Genomic DNA, 18,806 nt, shown 5'->3' with positions numbered 1-18,806 from the left:
AGGTCAGGGGAACCAGGCTGTGGGTAAGCTCAACCAACCTCACTCTCGAAGGAGCCTTTCTTAAGACTGAATAGCTATTTTATTTGAATTACTGTGAACACTTATACTGTTTAGGCTGTAGCTGGGCCAGTGCGTGTGGTATTTCTTCAAAAATGGATAATCTGGCTAAGCCCCAACCCTCTCAACATGCGCACTTGCACTCCCACCCTTGACAGCAACCGCCTTGTCAGCATGCACATCCAACCCCATCTGCCTCATGGCATTAACTCCAGACAGTGCATCCGGCCCGTCAAAAATCTCGGCCACCTCCTCCAACCCCTTCCCCTTGGTCTCCGGGAAGAAGAAATAGATCAGCACAAAGTGCACGCAAATTACACAGCACCAGACGATGTAATACCGCCAGGAAATGGCATCCATGGCAACGGGGTTTGCAAACGAGTTGTAGATCCCCGCCAGATTTCCCGTCAGCTGGTACATCATGCTCGCCTTGGCGCGCAGCGAGTACGGCACCACCTCCATGATGTACGTCGGCGCGACGGGCGAACACATATGGTACGCCGCGCTGAACATGAAAATCATGACCAGCACACCAGCCGCATACCCCTTATCCTTGAAGTTGTGTTCCTGGTTGAGAGCCGAACACACCGTCCAGATCACGTAGGAGACGCCCATCCCGCCCATGCCGCAGAGGAACAGCCTGCGGCGGCCTGCGCGGTCGACCAGCGTTGCGAAGAAGGCGGCCGTTAGGAACGACCAGACGGATAGGCAGGCATTGATGATCAGCTGGGTGTGCGGGTTCGTGACGTGGATGGTGTTGAGGACCTTGGAGAGGTAGTACGAGGTGAGCCCGTTGCCGGCCCACTGCAGCATGGCGGGGATGTATAATGCCAAAAACAGGCGGTGTTTGTTTCCCCGCGTGGCCACCCACTCCATCCAGCGGGACGCTCGCTGCATCTTCTCCATTTCCAGCGTTGCGGTGATTTCGGCCATTTCGAAGCGGACGAGGCGGGAGGAGGCGTCCCCGTCGGCGTGGTACTTGGCCAGCATTGCGAGGGCTTCTTCGCGGCGGCCGTTGTAGATGAGCCAACGGGGGGATTCCGGGGCGAAGAGGCTCAGCACGGCCTGGATGAGGGAGAAGAAGCATTGCAGGACGCTGGGGATGCGCCAGCTCCAGCTGGAGTCGGTCATTTTGAATGTGCCGTAGGTGATCCAGGCGGCGATGAGCGAGCCCAGCGACCAGGTGGTTAAATAGAACGAGACGAGCTTGCCTCGCTGCGAAGGATAGGCGACTTCGGTAAGGAGCGGCGGGGCCGCCGTGGCGACGATGCCCAGGCCGAAGCCGACGAAGAAGCGCGAGACTACGAACATGGCGTAGTTGACCGCGGCGGCCTGGAGGATCGAGCCCAGGATGATAATGATCGAGCCGCCGCAGATGGGGTACCGGCGGCCGAAGCGCTCGCAGAGCTGCGAGGAGACCAGGACGGAAATCAACGTGCCACCGGTTGGACCAAAGGACATGGCGCCGAGACGCGTGCCTTTCGGTTTACCGAAGTATTTGTTCCATTGGGGGAGGGCCTGCATGCCGTTGAGCATGCTGCTGTCGTATCCGGAGGCGATTTGCGTGAGGAGGGCACACAGCAGGAGGGTGTTGAGTTTGAGGAGGGTCCGATCCCTGTAAAAGGGAGGACGCTTTGGAGTGACATCCTTGAGAGTGAGGCCTTCGAAGTTGTCATCGCCTTGCGTATCTTGAGGAGTCATCTTGTCGGTACTGGCCGATTGACTGTTGTTGGACGGAGTACTGCAACTGCCAGACCTGCTTTATGTACCCACCTCACGCGCGGGGAAAATCTGGGGAACATCGGGCCATTTCTGGAGTCAATCGTCCGACGACCGTCGATCTTTTCTGGGGGTTCTGATGGCTTCGGGGGCGGGCGAATGTGCTCGGGCATGATTCCTCCGAGCGACGATATCGTGGCAGTGATAAGCATCATAAGCATCGTCAGAGAGCTTATCGATCATCCTACGGTTCTTACCTTTGACGACTCTGCAAAATGACTGTAGACACAGCTTATTACCAAATCCAGTCCAATGGACCCCAGCCTCTAGAGAAAATATTCTCGGAAAATGTGCTGGCCAAGGTTCTCCGCGTGGCCGTCGAGGCATTAAACAATAATGTGCCATCACCACACCACAAGATAATCCAAGTACTGATACTGATGGTGGCTGTAGGACCCTCCCACTGAGTATCCGGAATTTGTCCCTCAAAAAGGCCACTCAACAGGGCGCTACATCCTCCGCGAATCCTCCTTCTGGACCTGCGGCTTCTTCCCGGGGCTGTTGTATCTCCTCCTCGAACGAGCCATGCGATATCCCTCGACCTTTCCATACCTCAGACACAGCCAACACCCCAAGATTACAGACATCGCAGCGGTGCGAGACCACCTCGTCACCCTCTGCACCAAATGGACCGCCACCATCTACCCCATGTCCCTCCGAACAGACACCCACGACCTAGGCTTCATCCTGGCCCCCTCCCTCCGCCGCTCCTGGGAGCTCACCTCCAACACGGCCAGCCTCCAGGCCCTGCTAACCGGCGCCCAAAGCCTCGCCTCGCGCTTCGTCCCCTCCACCGGCGCAATCCGCAGCTGGGACGTCCTCCGACAGTCCGACGTGGAAATCACTTCCCTAGAGACTGACTGCCTGGTCATCATCGACAGCATGATGAACCTCGATCTCCTCTTCTACGCTGCGGCGCATCTCGGCCCGGAGCTTGCTGCTATCGCGACCACACACGCGAAAACGCTCATCAGCTCCCATCTCCGCCGGGAATCAATAGCAGGCAAAGAGGGATACTCCACCATCCACGTCGTCAACTTCGACCCTGCGACTGGTGGAGTCAAGGAGCGCCGCACCGCGCAGGGGTACTCTGCTACCTCGACGTGGGCGCGCGGCCAGGCGTGGGCAATTACCGGGTATGCGCAGACGTACGCCTGGACGCGGGACCGGCATTTCCTCGATGTCGCCGTTGGGCTGGCAGAGTACTTTCTGGCGAGGTTGGAGGGGGCCCCGGCTTGTGTGGAGAAGATGGTCGATGGTCGGATGGTGGGTAGGTACGTGCCGCTGTGGGACTTTGATGCCCCTGTCGACGAGGCGAGTCCATTACGGGATTCCTCTGCCGGGGTGATTGCCGCGAATGGGATGCTGTTGCTCTCGCAGGTGTTGGTTGGTGAGGACGAGGGGCTGGCGCGGCGGTTTAGGGACGCGGCGATGAGGATCGTGAGTGAGACGGTGGAGTTTTCGTATTCGAGGGAGGAGGCGATGTTGGTGGAGGGAGGACAGCAGGTGAAGGATGTGTCTGGGCAGCGGTTCGATGCGATCCTGCGCAATGCGACGGCGAACCATAATGCGAAGGACCTGGATCGGTACAGTGACCATGGGCTTGTGTATGCGGATTATTATCTGCTGGAGTTCGGGAATCAGTTGTTGAAGCTGGGCTTGATATAGATAGGACTCCTTATAGAATTGGCTATGCGTATGATATTGAATGATTATATACTCCAGATGGCTACTGCAGCGTGATACCATCAGCCCCCAGAACAACACGAGGAAAATCCATCCATCTTTCCCGTAGACTTCTCTGACTCTGATCCTGTGTCGTTGCAACAGCAAAGACGGCCGTCACCAGGACCACCTGCTGAGAGTCGCAGTCAATCTCATGTCTTACAACCGGAATCAACGTCCTCTGCGCCATGAGATTCGTATTCGAGTCCGGCTTCAGCGCCTCATGCTCCGTCCTGCCCATGGAAGCCATCCCACGAACACCACTCGCACCAGCCGCAGACAGAACAAGCACACTATCCTGAGACACATGCACACCCTCGCATACCCCAATATCCTGACACAACCAATCCTCGCCCTCAAGAGCAGGAAGAATCCGCTCCCGACCTGGCGTCCTCACATTCCCCCTCGGGACCCGCGCAATCGCAAATCCACCATCCACTGCATACAACCTCTCCAGATTCCTACCCCGAATTCGATGAACCCTAACATGCCAATCCGGCCACCGATCCGTCGGCGGAACAAGCGTAGTCCGCACCGAGACCTGTCCATCCACCCACGGCCACCACTCGACCTCCGCCACGGGGATCCTCTCTTTCTGCTCCTGTACAGTAGCAGTGTCATACCGAACAGGCGACGCCTTCCACTTGACAGCCCAGGTCGCGCACCCATCCCGGCTCAGCGCAAGGGTACTATCCGGCGCGAGCTGCTGTATCAGTGGTCCCGTGGGCACGCTAAACGCGAAGGCGGACGAGTACGCGAACTTGCAGTACTTCGCCTGCGAGGCTTTCATCGGCCAGGCGACGAATTGCGCTGGGTTGAGGAGGAAGTGGTGGCCTCCAGCTGGGTGGTTGCAGAGGAGCTGCTGCGGGGCGGAGACTATCTCCACTGGTGTTTGTGTGGATGGGTAAGCTGCTTCTGGGGTGGTCCAGAAAGGGTGCGAGTCGGGGAGGAGAAGGACGATGAGGGACTTGAGGCTCCAGTAGACTGACTGGGGGGAGTTGTAGTCTTCCGCCATGTACATGTTTCTGTCTTTGTTAGGCGAGTATTTAGATTGGCAGTATGGGGGAGACGTACGGGTACAAGTAGCCGATGTTCATTGTCCCATCGGCGTAGAACATGTCCGCCGAGTGAGCCGCCCACCAGCGTAGATGCCTCAGCAGGAAGCCTTTGACTGCGCCCGGAGAAGCCAGCGGCTCGGGCATATCAGAGATATCAGCGACAGCCAGCGCCGCGAAGAACGCTCCACACGCAAAGCGATAGGTCAGGGACCGTCCAAAGGGGATTGCGCCTCCTACTCACGTCAGTTCACCTCTTCTCATCTATCTAGAGATAAGGAGACGTACCGTCTTTGTCAAAATACCGCCAAAAACTCCCCCCAAACTCCCTCGCCTGCACCCGATATCTCTCCGTCCGCTCGGGGTCCAAATGGCTGGCAAATTTCACAAAAAGTAACTGACTAAACTGAATCGCAAAACTGCCAGAATAGTAATCCGCCTGGCGCCCACACCCTACGGTATCCCATCGCCCCGTCCGCATCCTCTGCTCCCGCTCCCTTATCTCCTCCTCAGCAGACAACCACGGCCCATCGCCGGACCAGCCACCGACGAGATAAAACCCATCCAGGACCGCAAAATCCGCATCCATTTCCTCCTTGACCTCATCATACGGAACACCCGCAACAAGAACAAGCGCCAGGTTCGCAAACACCCGAAACCACCGCCAATTATTCACCGGCATGTCCTTCCTGTGCATGCCGCGCAGCCACGCAACAATGTTGCGCTGTGTGGCCTCATCCTGGGCGTGGAAGAAGGCGTCGGGTGCGAAGAGCAGCGCGCAAGCTAGTACCTCCGCCTCGACCATGCGCTGGTCGCCGTTGGCGATGGAGCCCCAGTATTCTTCATGCTCTGGGTCTGTGCCGGCGCGGATGCCCTCGACCCAGGGTTGCGATACGGTTTTTATGGCTTCGACGGTGACGGGGTCGGAAGTGAAGGATAAGGAATGTAGGAGGGTCGCGATGACCCAGAGCGGGCGGGCGAATCCCTCCAGCAAGGCGGCGCCATCGTCGAAGTGGGCGCCTGTTGAGATGGGGAGGCGGATTAAGGCGTGTGCGGGGGAGAAGCGGGCGTGCAGAGGGCGGACGAGGGCGAGGGCTGCGTGGAGGAAGTCGTTGCGGGTGAGGAGGGGGTTGTTGCTGAAATTGGGGAGGGGAGGCATATCGTTATCTTAATCTTTAGATTTAGTATGTCTAAGGGTTACATTTTTCTTTCTTTATTTATGGAGTACGTCTTTGTCAAAGATGAGGGGTGATATAGCTATCGGAGCTCGGGATAGTCTCGGACAAATTCCTAGTGACTAGTCAAGTACTATACGCTACATCGGATGCGAAATATGCATTGTTTAGACTGATGATCCGGTCCATCTCCGAGTACTGCTGATCCAACAGGATCGATGTTACCGTCGTCAACTCGTCCGGGCTGCCTGTATTGTAGCTCATTCTTGCCGGACTGGACTGCAGCATTGGCGCTAGATCTGGAGGAAAGGCACCCTGAGACAATCCGGTCGTGCTTTCAGGTACTGCTGCTGGTGCTGTTTGCTGGCTATCTCCCGTCCACTCAATCTCGTTGGAGTAGCCCAGAACATCCAGCTTAAAGTTCTCGTCGCTCTGACATGCCCGGTGGATGGCGTTGAGCTGGCCAAAATACCTGGCGGCTGAGTTCTGACGACTCGCCTGTACACGACCAGACCAGCGCGTCGCCATGGCATCGAGGCATTTCATCAGTGTCCAGTAATCTGGAGACAGGGGCGTGCCATAGTATCTCCAATGTACTATCTGCCGTTAGCAGTAGCGGAATATCCGAGGAAGGCAACCCACCAAGTAGAACCCTCGCACTGACAAACACACAAAACGCAAACTGGCTATCGACGACGCCCTCCCGCGGACAATTCCCTAGATATTTCTCCGTGATATTCGCCGTCTCGGCCGCCGCCGCCTCGCACGTCTCCGCGCTGGACAGGGTCGGCAACTTCACCACCTCCAGCCACTCCGGCGGCGGATACGCAATCCGCTGATGCAGCAGGATCATCGACGTGTTGTGAGTGATATGCGCCAGCGTCAGGTTCGGATCCATCGTCACCACCGTCGGCTGCCGCGAGATATTCGTGTCCTTCCACTTCTGCGGCAGGAACATCTTCCAGCTGACCAGGCGGAGATCCAGCTCCTTGAACCGCATCAGCCAGCTTCCCATCTCCTGGCGGTCGCGGTGGTTGATCCGCTGCTGCAGGAAGAAGGTCGTCACGCGGCTGAGCGACTCGGTGGCTTCGACGCGGTAGGCGAAGGCGCCTACGGTGGACATGTCGACTTGCGCGGTGGGCGACGGCTTGTCTGTAGGTAGGAAGGCGATGAGGGTGCCGATCTTGCCGGCCGAGCGGTCCCAGATGCCGAAGAAGGGCGTTGTGACGGGTTCCTCGTTGTGCCAGAGACCGCCGTCTGCGGGGAGGCGGCGGTGGACGTCATTGGAGGTGAGGCTCGTGTTCCATCTGTATTTCTCAGCGTAGTCCTTTTGCAGTCGAGGAGACATACCCTGTAGTCACCGAGCAGAATCTGTAATGTTAGTGATACCCGTAAATAAAAGAATGGGACATACCTGTCCAAGTTGAAAACAGTCCAAAACACACGCCGCCGTTCTTCCTCCTCTACCCAGTCTGCAGCCACTGGGAGGGAAGGTCGAGGCTGCAAGACTCGGCCAGTATCGTGGTTCTCGGACTCTACGCTCAATTGGAGGTACTCGACTGTTCTCGTCAAGGAACCGACAATCGGCCACGCTCGAGAGACCCTCCCGGATCCAATCTAACCCGTCAGTTTCTGCAAGTAGTATAGGGAATCAAGCATACATCCTCAAAGCATATGATAATCAAAGCCTGCAAATTCTCCACATAGAGGTCATCCATTGCCGTCAACACGACGATCTTCCGGGACCGTTCACAGACGGCCTCGATATCTTTGAGATCCGCCGGAAGCTCAGACTGATCGACATGCTTGAGCATCGCAACCACCATCGCATGCAGCACAACCTCCAGGCGAGACCTGTCCGGGCTTCTCAGCCGCCGTCGGAATCTCTTTTCGTGGAAGATCGGGATCCACGGCTGTACGAGTGCGAAGTACGAATCAACCACGGCCTCTAGAACAGCTGGCGGGGGTAGACTAGCCGAAAGATCGGAGAAGCTGTAGTCGTCGGGCTCAATCAGGCTATCGTTCACCCGTCTCCGTTTGTTGGATGGTGAGCGCGGTACATCAGACACCAGGTCCTCGCATGGTCGTTTACGGGTATGAGGCTGCTGTTGCTGCAGTTGTCCAAGCAGCAGCTCCATTCCTTCTCGAAGCGCAGTAGCCACCGCATTGCTATCAGATCCTGGTCGATGCTCTTGTGGTCGTTCCTGGTGGAACACAGCATCCTCCAGCGCCTCTACTCGCTGTCAGATGGAACCTGCAGATCATGCATACTACCTACCAACCCGTCTCCTCAACGCCTCCACCGCTCCAGCCTTAAGACCCGGTTTCTCTCGCTCCCCATCATACACACACGTCGTCCCTATACCTCTTAGCACGTGAGCTTCTGCAGAGTGATACGGGAACTACCAATCCTCCGACAATGAGCGCAGAGCGGGACTTCGCGCGAGCAGCGGAGTTTCCGCTTGCGACAAGCGCGACAGGCAGGGCGATCCTCTTGCACTGATACCTCGGCTTCCATTCTGTTGCTGGTCTCGGTGTCAGTCAGCTTGCCCTACAGTCCGGACGAGGGGTAGGCTAAATACCCCGTTGTCCGGTGGAGATGAGCCGGCGTCCGTCCGAGTTCCCCGACAGAAGGCTAATTCCCTTGCCTTTGGCTCCTGTGGGGCGTCTCCGCGCGGGGTAATAAGCTCCGAATGGGAGAGTTTAATTTACTTCTTGAAAGGCTTCTGTGCTCTGGGTTTAGTCCCGGCGGTTTAGCCATTGTGGGCACGCCTAGGAGAGGTACTCCGTGTGCCTAAAGAAGAAGTGGAATATGGAGATTGCTTGTGAACCTACTCACCAGGAAAAAAGATAAATGTAATACTGTATCCATTTCAAAGTCATTATGGCCTTTACATCTTTCTGTTATGAAACAAAACCGTATATACCCCGACAGCCTTTATATCTGCCATTATTGTATGAGCGCCACCATATTTACTCCCTATATGGGCCTTTCCCCTTTCGGCCACCTCCACTCCATTATAAACGTGGGAGTCACCAATCGGTGGCTGGTCCCAATCTCTACTAAACGCATCGCCCATGTGGACATTTCCCTCGTTTTTCGGCTCCGTGCAATTATTTGAAGTGAAATTCTGCTGCATGATATCGCCTCAAACAATCATGTCTTATGCTGGCACACGTACTGTTTCTCGGATGTACCCGCAACCCCTAATCCGTATAGGTATTTAATAAATAACTGTCAAACCCGTCTGGTGCCTCTGCCCAAGGCCCCAATGTCCCCGACAGCATGCGAACGTTAGCTACCTATTCGCTCCGCGTGCTTCGTTTTACAGAGATGTGCAAAACCAGCTTCACCATCCTGTGTCAAGGATGCCATGTATCCCATGGAGTAATTTCCGCACCTTCTTTGCGGAGCTTTTCTTCAACCTCCCGCTCAATCTCCTCTGCCTTCCGACTTCCTATGTTATAAGTCGAATGGGCTCCCTGCAGCAACACAACTTTGAAGCCAGCAGCTAATGCCCCCTCACAGGTTGATTGAACGCAACATTCACTCTGAATTCCAAAAGCCACAATCTCTTCAATCCCTTCAGCTTTCAGCTGATCCGCGAGTTGCTGGTTGGAATCGAATGTGTTCCCTATATGAGTACAGTAAGTGGCCGGGACACCATCTTCTATTGTAAAACAAGAGATTCTTCTGTATTAAAGTAATCGGTCAAGTTTTTAACTCACTGGTAGTCTTCTCCACAACCCTCTCTGCTTCATTGCGCGGTTTGAAAACTAGCTCCCATGGCTTACTGCCTTTCACCAAAGAGCCATTTTCAGGGGTCTCGTGGTGTTGGACGATGATTATACTAAGATTGGCGTCCAGGCCGCGACTAACTTCATTGTCTATAGCTGTTCGTGCCTTTGAAAGAATAACGGTCCCGACATCTCGGATTCGAGCAGCATGAGGAATTTCAGTTCGAGGATCCTGGGCTAGATCGGCCTGAATATCGATCACAAATAGGGCGGTGCGACCCATGGTCAGGGAAAGAGGGGATGGAAGGACAAGTGATGAATAGGTCAGAGAAGCGAACGATAGGTTAATATGCTTATTGGTAGAAGCAGGCCAATGCCAGATTACATAAGTAGTAAAAGGGCAGCGGGAAGAAAGTGAGCATAGGTCCGTGTCAGCACAGAGAACGACATCAAATATCAGTTCAGGGATCGGAGCGTTTCAGCAAGGATTGTCCGTGTAATGCCGGAAGGTGTAAATACGGTAATTACGGCACGGTAACTGTCGTCTCAACTGTCAGCCCGAATCGGACTGTATTCAGCGGAGCACGTCTCTAAACTTCACCCAATTTCGAGGCTAGCGTCTTGGAGGTGGGTCTCAGAGTTAATCAAAGAGTGCAGGATGGTGAAGCTGGTTTTGCACGTCTCTGTACTACCTCTCCTTGTACCACTCTTTCGTATTGTCCCTCAATGCTTTATATATACGCCCAAGCGCCAGGTGGATGTTGGCGATGTCCTTCAATGTTGACCTGACACCGCCCTTCGCAGCGAATTCCAGGTAAGGCAGGGCCAACCCCGCCCTCCTCTCTGCTGCAGGTTAGCCTCCCGATAACCACGCAATAGGCCCTGCGGCAGACATACCAAGAGAAATGTCTGTGGATTTCAAAGATATAAAGTCACCGTCCTCGTCAACGTTGCAGTCTATCAAGTCCCGCCAGATTGCAGCGCCTAACAGAGCTGACGCAACAGGATCGCCACCGTCCGCAAGGCTTCGAATAATCTCTGCGTCCTGCATTTGGACTCGTGTAGTCTGATGTTCGTCCCCGTCCTTATTCTCCGCCCTATTTAGAACGTCGTGGACTCGTGACTTGGTCTCCTCGCAGTCCTGTTCCGGTATTGTGATTAAGACACCGTCACCGCTGAGAAGAAGCCAGAGTGAACGTGCTACAAATGCCATGGACAGCCTTACAGCTGGCGTGGGATGACAGCAGCTCCTGATGAGGGATAAGACTGGCGATGCCCTAGAGGTATCTTCACGTAGCCAGGGGACATCATGTTTGTTCAGTGCGCGGTGGATTAAGTCAGCTTGCGGATTAGTTGAACCTCCGCCGTCGGCTGGCTCGGCATGTCGGTCTGCTGCATCGATGAGGACCGGATCTGAGAGTCCGAATGGGTATTCCTGCTTTACCCACTCCCACAGAAGAACACCAAAGCTGCCGATCTTTCATCAGAAACAAGCTTCGTACTGCAACACGCATAAACCTACCTCCAGGTGTCTGTTTCCGGGCTGTGCCTGCGGGACAGCCTGTATTCCGGAGCTTCGTACCGAATGTCTACCTCCGCAGATGATGTGTCCTCGAGGAACTTCACCGGTCAGTTAGATTGTCTCCCATAAAGTCCTAGAACTTACCAGCCTGGCTTGATCGAGCCTCATCAGGACCGGCTTCCACTCATTATTTTCTGGAGTCAAGATGACGTTCTGGTCCGACAGTGACCTGACCAGGATCTCCACTGAGTGCAGATAAGCCACTGTTTGCGCAATATCATATGCTATACGCAGCCGGTCCTTTATGCCACTGAACTGGTCATCTTTAAGACATGACCCAAGGGACTTTGCGGTCCTCAGATCCTGCATTACAGCGTAGAGTTGCCCGTTCTTGTCTGCAAGTCCGTAGAAGGGATGCACCGAAGTATTGGCAGAGAGCTTCGAGTAAAGCGTGACGTGACGAGGCCCAACGCGACTATCTCTCTGATTGCTGCTGATCGGATAACAGACGACCTTCTGGCCGTTCAACGTTCCAGCGAGATCACCACTGACGTCTTGAGATACCTTCAGTCGGGCATCGTTCGATTGAAAATCGACCCTCCAGGTTGCGGTGGTCTGGGATAAAATCTTCAGTTTTTCGTCCATAATAGCACTGAATGCCTCTCCTTGGCCCTTGAGACCATCGTCGAGTGAGCTGAGATGGCTATCGATGTTATCTACGACAGTGAGTCTCGAGAGGATTCTCTCTTGGCCATCAACAACCTTCTCTTGCATAGTGATTCCCCGAGACTAAGCCGTGCACTGTCAGTTCTGGGCTGATATCATGATGCTGGTCAAATCTTACCATAGCGTCCATTAAGAAATAGAGGATCCAATCTTTCATGCCCGCAAGCAGCTTTGGAAGCTTCTTATCCCACATGACTTCCCATGCTCTCCCTAACAACGAATAGTCCTTCGTGCAATTGGTCACAAATGTGGCGACATCCCGGAGGTGGGCCCGGAGCTTCTCCTCCGTACTCAAGCTCTTCAGTGCCTCCTGGTTGCTGTCCAGGATGCTCTGCAGAAGTTGTGCAAGTTCTCCTACCTTTCCACACTCTTTCTTAAGCCGCCGGACATGCTGAACTGTTTTGATGATATACACCAAGATCTCGGCGCCTGACTTCGCCGTCTCCAATCCAGCTAGTACCAACTCTGCTGGCATGGCTTAGTCTATCGTTCGGGGATAGTGACGTCGGCTTACAAGTTTTGCATACAGGCTCTGGCCCCAATAAACGCGAATGTAAGAAGACAAACAATATATTTGACAGGGCGACCGGCAGCAGCTTTTCTACCCCACCAGCTTCCCGAAGCACGTGAGGAGGCATGAGAAGGCACTCGTGCTACTGGTCGGCTTCCACGCCACCTTGTGTAACACACACTGTGTAAGGGCCATGTGATGAAGTACAGGCGCAGGCAAGGCTGGTGAAGGTTCCCGCACGGGTCATAGTGGTGCCTCTTAACTCTTCCCAGAGGCAGTGAGTGACCTTCTCTGAGAGTCTAAGCGATAGCGCCCAACAATGGCTAAACCAGTGTTCACAATTCCGCTAATGCCGCTGGAAAAGATTTTACTGTCGCAGGTCGCTCGCATCGCTGGCTTGGATACAACTTCCAACCCAGTGTCGGATACTGATACCGTAGTCTTCCGGGCATGGAATTGGACGAGCCTTGCGTACGGATCTCTCAAGGAAGATTTGAACATCGACCAGCTGGCTGAAACCTATAATGGCGACCATGACCTTGCATACCGAGACTGTTTGCATTTCCTAGCTCACCAAGGCCTTTTGGCCTCCAGCCAGTTTCGTTCAGATGCTATCAGGGCAGCAAACCCGAGCTTCCCAGGGGTGTTTACAGAACACACGATCGATTCCATTGAAACAGGCATTCATCCAGACGACCGAGAGTCTTGGATAATCGTATCATGGATGTTCCAAGGGGGGCACCTTTACTGGGATCCGTTGTCATTCACGCATCAGGAACGAACCTACGACATTTTCAAGTCGGTCTACACTTTGCAGCACCGCATGGCAAGACCTGAGAATTTCCAAGAAATCGAGAATTATGTTGTTACCCATAATAAACTGTTGGAACAGTGGACGGTAGGCCCCATTCCGACGATCGATGATGCCGATGGCGACGGCGATTTTAATGAAAGTCTCCCTCCCCGGAGCATTAGCAAGGGATTTTCTCTGCATCCAAGGCACAGAGTGGTAGAGGGCTGGCCACTAGGGAAGTCTTACACGGATGAAAACGGAGATTACACAGATGAGTGGCTGAGATATGCGCTCAGAACCGCCTCTTCGGAGCAGCCGATAGGGGGCGTCTTAGAGAACGTCTGCATGCTCCCATTTGCGGATTTGCATAGCATTTCCCCTGAAAGGATGGAACAAACTGTTATTAATTATTCCGTGCCATTCATGGAAAGGCAGAATTTCAGCAGACTTCGCTGGGTCGTGTGGAGGCCGGTTTCCCACACCGCCATGGGAGCCCATCTTCTGTACACAGAAGATGAGGTCTACCAGTACTGTTTGCTTAACAACTGGTACTTCCCGGACCATTTCTGCGACGAAGAGGTAGTATTTGGCATGCGTCCTGTGGACGATACAGACTTCTTCATCAAAATTAGTGAATTTTGGAGCTCGTGGGTAAGCCTGGAGATGCGAAGTCCTGCTCAATCATACATGCCTGACCGTTGAACGCCGCCAGAACGATTGCTGCCTCAGCTGGGATGCCAAAAACAAACAGCTGTACCTTCTTGAGACGATACCGGGTCTCCGATTTCGAAGCCGGCAGAAGTTCCAAGACAGGCACGTTGCACAGAGATATTTCCGGAATCTAGTCGAGGACCATGCTGCGGGCCGTCTCCAAGACTCTACCATGCAAGATTTGCTGGGAGCGGAGCATTACAACAAGATATTCGCTCACTCCCTTCGATACATCCCTAGCGATCAAATAACGATCTATCCGGGTTCAATTGTCGGCGAGGGCCGAAATGGAAAGGTCTATCGAGCGAAATGGACAAGATCTGACGGCGTTTTGGCCACGTCACTGCGTGGAGAGACAATTGAGGTGGCGCTTAAGGAGCTCAAGGCGACAGGCCTGAGCAGGAAATTTGCTCGAGAAGTACGTAGTTTGTATCCTTTAGGATGCTCTCTCAACTGACCAGGTAACAGATGGACCTAACCTACACCAGTCTCGGCGGTAGTAGTGCTGGATGCGTCGATTTCTTCGGCATCTCAATCATCTCAGAACCGCATGCTCCTATGCAGAGTTTCCGAGCTTCGAGGGACCAAGCCAGGGAGTTCGTCCTCGTATCCGAGTATGCAAACGCGGGAAATATACGCGACTTCCTTCGCGGCGAATTCCCCAAGTGCAGCTTTCAAGAATCATGGATCCTCGTCGTGCAGATGCTCCTTGGCATTGCGACCGGCATCCATACGCTACATGCACATGGTGTCATTCATAGGTAGGTTAAATTGAGAGCCTTTGGTGCTCGTGAACTTCAGTGCCCAGGAGATGCGCTGATAAATGGGCAGAGACCTTCACCTCAACAATATCCTTGTTACAGAAAAGATCTTTCCAGATCAGCCACAAAGCCTCTCATCCGAGTTTTCTGCCAAGATAGCGGATATCGGCGAAGGACAGCATATCGCAGCCACTAGTATTTTCAATGCGAGCGTGGAAGCCAGAGATTTCCATGCGCCGGAGATCTTATACTCGCAGACCTGGAGCCCCGCATCCGATGTCTTCGCCTTCGCGGTTGCGGCTTGCAAGATCCTCGACATGCGGCAGACGCTCTGTCTGGAGCAGCCTCCGGAGCATGTGCTCAAGCAAGCCGGTTTGGATTCTGCCGACGATGCAAGCTCTGTGCTGCCCGTGAAGCTGCGTCAGATAATCGCGGATGGACTCAATAGAAACCCCAAGGAGAGGTTGATAATCAGCAAGTACGTAGACACCATTGAGGATCTTGACAGAGACTTCTATTCTGACAAAGAGCGGGGCGTGCTTCGAGTAGATTGGGCCACATTAGACTGGTGGACTACTCATGCTGGGGCCTACGAGCGGCCGCCTGTTGGGCGGGAGGACGGTCAGACATGGAGCGCAATAAGTGATGCAACCTGAGTTCTTCCGAGGTGTATAGATACCTTCAACATAGAGTGATATTCGGCTCAGAATACACAATATGGTCTGGTACTAAGTGCCCATGGTTTGGTCATTCAATAATTCCCAACCGAGCGGCGCACCCAAGCGAGTGGCACGAGCCCAAATACCATACTAAATGCCACTTTGCTGCTCTATTATATTTCATCCACCGTAGCTTGTTACTACATATATATCGGTATGGAGGCCTTTATAGGTACACGGAAATATATCAATCCCATTTTAGACTATCGGGGGTATTCTTTTCGTGCATCACCGTAAACTACATGGCAATTTAGATGTTTGAGCGACAAATATATACAATATAACCATGCCGGAATTCACAATAATTCTTTCAGACCATGTTGGGACTATTATTTAGGCCTTGAGATTATAATATTTTATTTAAAATAGGTATTGTTGTTGAGATGTGGGATTTTTATTCATCGCACTTGCGAAGGTGTTTTGGGCTGCGCCGCTCGCTTCGGAAATACTGTTGTCATATTCGATGCAGAATATATAGTACATCTTGTATTGTAGAGGGACCTCCCGGAAACGATACAACATATCAACTAGCAAATGAAGCAGCCTGCCCAGGCAAAACACACCCATTCCGTCCCCTAGTCTCCAGGGGGGCAAAGCATACATTCGTGGCCGCATCCGCACACAGTGGAAACGAGGCCTACCATTCAATTCTGCCCTGGTTTATTGACGCCTGCGACACTCTTGTGTCTATTCCCTGTCTGACAAGTCATGGCGCACAGCGCGTTGCGTCGACCAGTTAAACCTGACAGAAGAAGTTAAACCTGACAGAAGACTGCCGAACTTGCCAGGACGGCGTGATATGGGAGGCGAAGAACACCAGGTGTCTGCACACACGCAGGTCTATCAGGCCTAATTGTTGTGAACCTGGTGACTGTATTGTCATGGCATGAAAAGGGTCGAAGAATATTTCCCTCGAGTGATATCGAAACGACACATGTGTTCAGTCAGCTACCGTGACTGTCCAATATAATCGTCGTTCAAGCCATTACTGGTATCTAAGACTCCATTCTGCTATCCTAGGTCTGAAGAGAGCATACTGGAATTCCAACTGCTCCTAGCAGTCAGCTTTTGCCATGTATGGCGAGACCTTGGGTTATAATTCATGGCAAAAAGATCCCTACCTCCCTAGCAACTACCGCAATGTCTGCCTATAGCCCATCAAGTCTTATTTTCCAATTTAAGTAGTCGGACTGATGGGACTATAGATTAGAACATCACAGTCTCGCCTATCCTCAATAGCATTCAGTCTCCCTGTTCAGCATTCCGAGCTTCAGAAGGCACATAATCCAGTTGGCAGAACCACACGAGCAAGAAAAATCCCACAAGTCGATACTGCTCTCCTCCTGTTCATGTTAGGGTGTTTAGGGTAGGTGGTGAAGTAGGCTGCTGACAGACACAGGTTATGCCGCGTGATGTCAGCGGCATGGAAGCATCGGATACCGATCAGCCCACCATCGTCTGATCTCATGCCGGCTCCCCCCTGACGCCTTATATTCGCATACACCCCAAACAAACTCAAACTCAATTCACTGAAAGAAATGCTAAAGATGGCAACTCCACCCCCAGTAATAATCGTCGGCTCCGGCCTAGCCGGCCTCTCCGCCGCCAGCACCCTCATCTCACACCACATCCCGGTACTGATGCTCGACCGCGCCCCCAAACCAGGCGGCAACTCCATCAAAGCCTCGTCGGGAATCAACGGCGCCGGGACACGGTTTCAATCCACCGACGACAACGCGGATATCTTCTTCCAGGACACGCTCAAGTCCGCAGGCGACTCAGTTACACAGGCAACTGGTGACGAGCGCGCCCGGCGGGAGAAGCTTATTTCCACACTTGCGTCTCGCTCCGCGGACGCGGTGAACTGGCTGGTTGAGGAGAAGGGCGTGGAGCTTAGTCGAGTCGCGCAGTTGGGGGGCCACAGCTTCCCACGGACGCATCGGGGGGCGGGGCGGGACCCGCCTGGTTTCTCGATTGTGGGGGCGTTGCTTCGGGAGTTGAATGGGGAGGAGCTGTTTAGCCTGCGGAGCGGGACGAAAGTTACGCGGGTAGTAGAGGAGGGGGGTTGTGTTAAGGGGGTGGAGTATGTTACTGTTGAGGGTGACGGTGGACGGCAGGGCAAGGAGCAGACGGAGAAGCACACGCTCAATGGACCGGTGATTTTTGCTACTGGTGGATTTGCGGGCGATTCAAAGGGTATGCTGGCGCGATATCGGCCTGATCTGGCCAATTTCCCGTCCACAAATGAGGCCAGGGAAGGCACGCAGCCGATTCTCGAGGCGGTGGGTGCCAAGGTGGTCGATATGGACTGCGTGCAGGTTCATCCGACTGGATTCGTGGACCCCAAGGATCCGGCTGCTTTGGTCAAGATCCTGGCGGCGGAGATGCTCCGCGGTGAGGGTGGGATCCTGCTCAATGGCGATGGAAGCCGGTTCGTGAATGAGCTGGAGACCCGCCAACATGTTGTTGACGCGATTGTGAAGTCGACCTGTCGGATGGAGACGTCCACGCGCCAGTGGGATGTGACGCTTGTACTTGATGAGAGCGCTGCCGCGGCGGCGGGCTCGCATATGGACTTTTACGTTTGGAAGGGACTCATGAAGAAGATGACAGTCGGTGAGCTTGGACTGACGGCGGTGAAGACCCTCCAGGAGTATGGAGATGTTGTGTCCGGCCAGAAAAAGGATCCATTCGGCCGTAAATCCTTTGGCCATTGGAAATTGACCGAGGTAATGCCGGAGTACGAGGTTTACGCCGGACAGGTGACTCCTGTCATTCATTTTACGATGGGAGGAGTGGTGATCGACGAGCATAGCAGAGTGATCGGAGAAGAAGGAACTCCGATAGAAGGGCTTTGGGCTGCAGGGGAGGTGACCGGCGGCATCCACGGCCAGAACCGTCTGGGAGGGTCGTCCCTCCTGGAGTGCGTGGTGTTTGGACGAATCGCAGGGAATGAGGCGGCAGCATGGCACAAGGAACATTATTCCGACAATTCCCCCGTTGTGTGACCATACAAGGCACCGAGCATGGTCTGCTTGGGCTAATACAGGCTCACGCTGCTTCAGCAGATTCTCTGGATTCGTGCTTTCCTGGCCTCCGATCATTGGTCCCTTAAGGCCAAATACTTGAACCGACGGCTGGTGCAAAGGGCGAGGCAGGCTTAGCTCCTCTCATACACTCTCAGCTAAGAAATTATATGGTACACGATAGTAATACAGTGATTGAGGATATGGTCTGAGGTTGTGCAACATATCTATGTACTCATATACTCTATAATATAAAGTAACTAGCCTGAGGAACGCGTCCAGTGTACCCTAGAGCTGCTGAGTTGGGCCTGGAGCTAGGGGTAGGAGCCCATACTGGGCCCAGGTTACGCTACAATTTGAGCCGGCTTTGCTTGTTAGACACGAAAGAAGGGATATCGTTAGACATTCCTGGAGTATTAACATAAAATCCAGTCTATCGAGGCTGAAATATCTAATCGAACCCGGTAATAAGGCTCAACTTGGTATGTCGGGGTTTGCCCTGGAAGCC

At 53.8% G+C, this 18,806-nt stretch overlaps 7 protein-coding genes across 7 annotated transcripts; 3 read left to right on the top strand and 4 right to left on the bottom strand.

Annotated features, from left to right (window-relative positions):
• Positions 1–165: 165 nt before the first annotated feature.
• Aud_009981 (hexose transporter protein) lies at positions 166–1,758 on the bottom strand (the record flags this gene model as incomplete). Its single annotated transcript, XM_043294824.1, has 1 exon — positions 166–1,758. The coding sequence occupies one exon, from the start codon at positions 1,756–1,758 to the stop codon at positions 166–168; it is 1,593 nt and encodes a 530-aa protein (XP_043150759.1).
• A 293-nt stretch (positions 1,759–2,051) lies between these two features.
• Aud_009980 (glycoside hydrolase family 88 protein) lies at positions 2,052–3,504 on the top strand (the record flags this gene model as incomplete). The annotated part of the gene is made up of 2 exons (XM_043294823.1): positions 2,052–2,174; positions 2,230–3,504. The coding sequence occupies 2 exons, from the start codon at positions 2,052–2,054 to the stop codon at positions 3,502–3,504; spliced, it is 1,398 nt and encodes a 465-aa protein (XP_043150758.1).
• Positions 3,505–3,565: 61 nt separating this feature from the next.
• Aud_009979 (glycoside hydrolase family 154 protein) lies at positions 3,566–8,309 on the bottom strand (the record flags this gene model as incomplete). The annotated part of the gene is made up of 9 exons (XM_043294822.1): positions 3,566–4,586; positions 4,636–4,852; positions 4,905–5,783; positions 5,926–6,387; positions 6,434–7,098; positions 7,206–7,408; positions 7,453–8,024; positions 8,070–8,150; positions 8,198–8,309. The coding sequence occupies 9 exons, from the start codon at positions 8,307–8,309 to the stop codon at positions 3,566–3,568; spliced, it is 4,212 nt and encodes a 1,403-aa protein (XP_043150757.1).
• An 845-nt stretch (positions 8,310–9,154) lies between these two features.
• Positions 9,155–9,812, bottom strand: Aud_009978 (cysteine hydrolase family protein; the record flags this gene model as incomplete). Its single annotated transcript, XM_043294821.1, has 2 exons — positions 9,155–9,426; positions 9,521–9,812. 2 exons carry the CDS (start codon positions 9,810–9,812, stop codon positions 9,155–9,157), a joined length of 564 nt encoding a protein of 187 aa, XP_043150756.1.
• A 405-nt stretch (positions 9,813–10,217) lies between these two features.
• Positions 10,218–12,252, bottom strand: Aud_009977 (uncharacterized protein; the record flags this gene model as incomplete). The annotated part of the gene is made up of 5 exons (XM_043294820.1): positions 10,218–10,372; positions 10,427–10,998; positions 11,052–11,149; positions 11,196–11,840; positions 11,896–12,252. 5 exons carry the CDS (start codon positions 12,250–12,252, stop codon positions 10,218–10,220), a joined length of 1,827 nt encoding a protein of 608 aa, XP_043150755.1.
• Positions 12,253–12,607: 355 nt separating this feature from the next.
• Aud_009976 (uncharacterized protein) lies at positions 12,608–15,209 on the top strand (the record flags this gene model as incomplete). The annotated part of the gene is made up of 4 exons (XM_043294819.1): positions 12,608–13,732; positions 13,794–14,210; positions 14,261–14,553; positions 14,624–15,209. 4 exons carry the CDS (start codon positions 12,608–12,610, stop codon positions 15,207–15,209), a joined length of 2,421 nt encoding a protein of 806 aa, XP_043150754.1.
• A 1,610-nt stretch (positions 15,210–16,819) lies between these two features.
• frdA (putative FAD dependent oxidoreductase) lies at positions 16,820–18,280 on the top strand (the record flags this gene model as incomplete). The annotated part of the gene is made up of 1 exon (XM_043294818.1): positions 16,820–18,280. One exon carries the CDS (start codon positions 16,820–16,822, stop codon positions 18,278–18,280), a length of 1,461 nt encoding a protein of 486 aa, XP_043150753.1.
• Between the last annotated feature and the right edge of the window lie 526 nt (positions 18,281–18,806).

Source organism: Aspergillus udagawae, assembly GCF_001078395.1.
Source record: "Aspergillus udagawae IFM 46973 DNA, scaffold_8, whole genome shotgun sequence".
In the NCBI taxonomy this organism is placed as follows: Eukaryota; Fungi; Ascomycota; class Eurotiomycetes; order Eurotiales; family Aspergillaceae; genus Aspergillus; species Aspergillus udagawae.
Note: the sequence above shows the minus strand (reverse complement) of the source record. Positions and strands in the feature narration are given on the sequence as shown.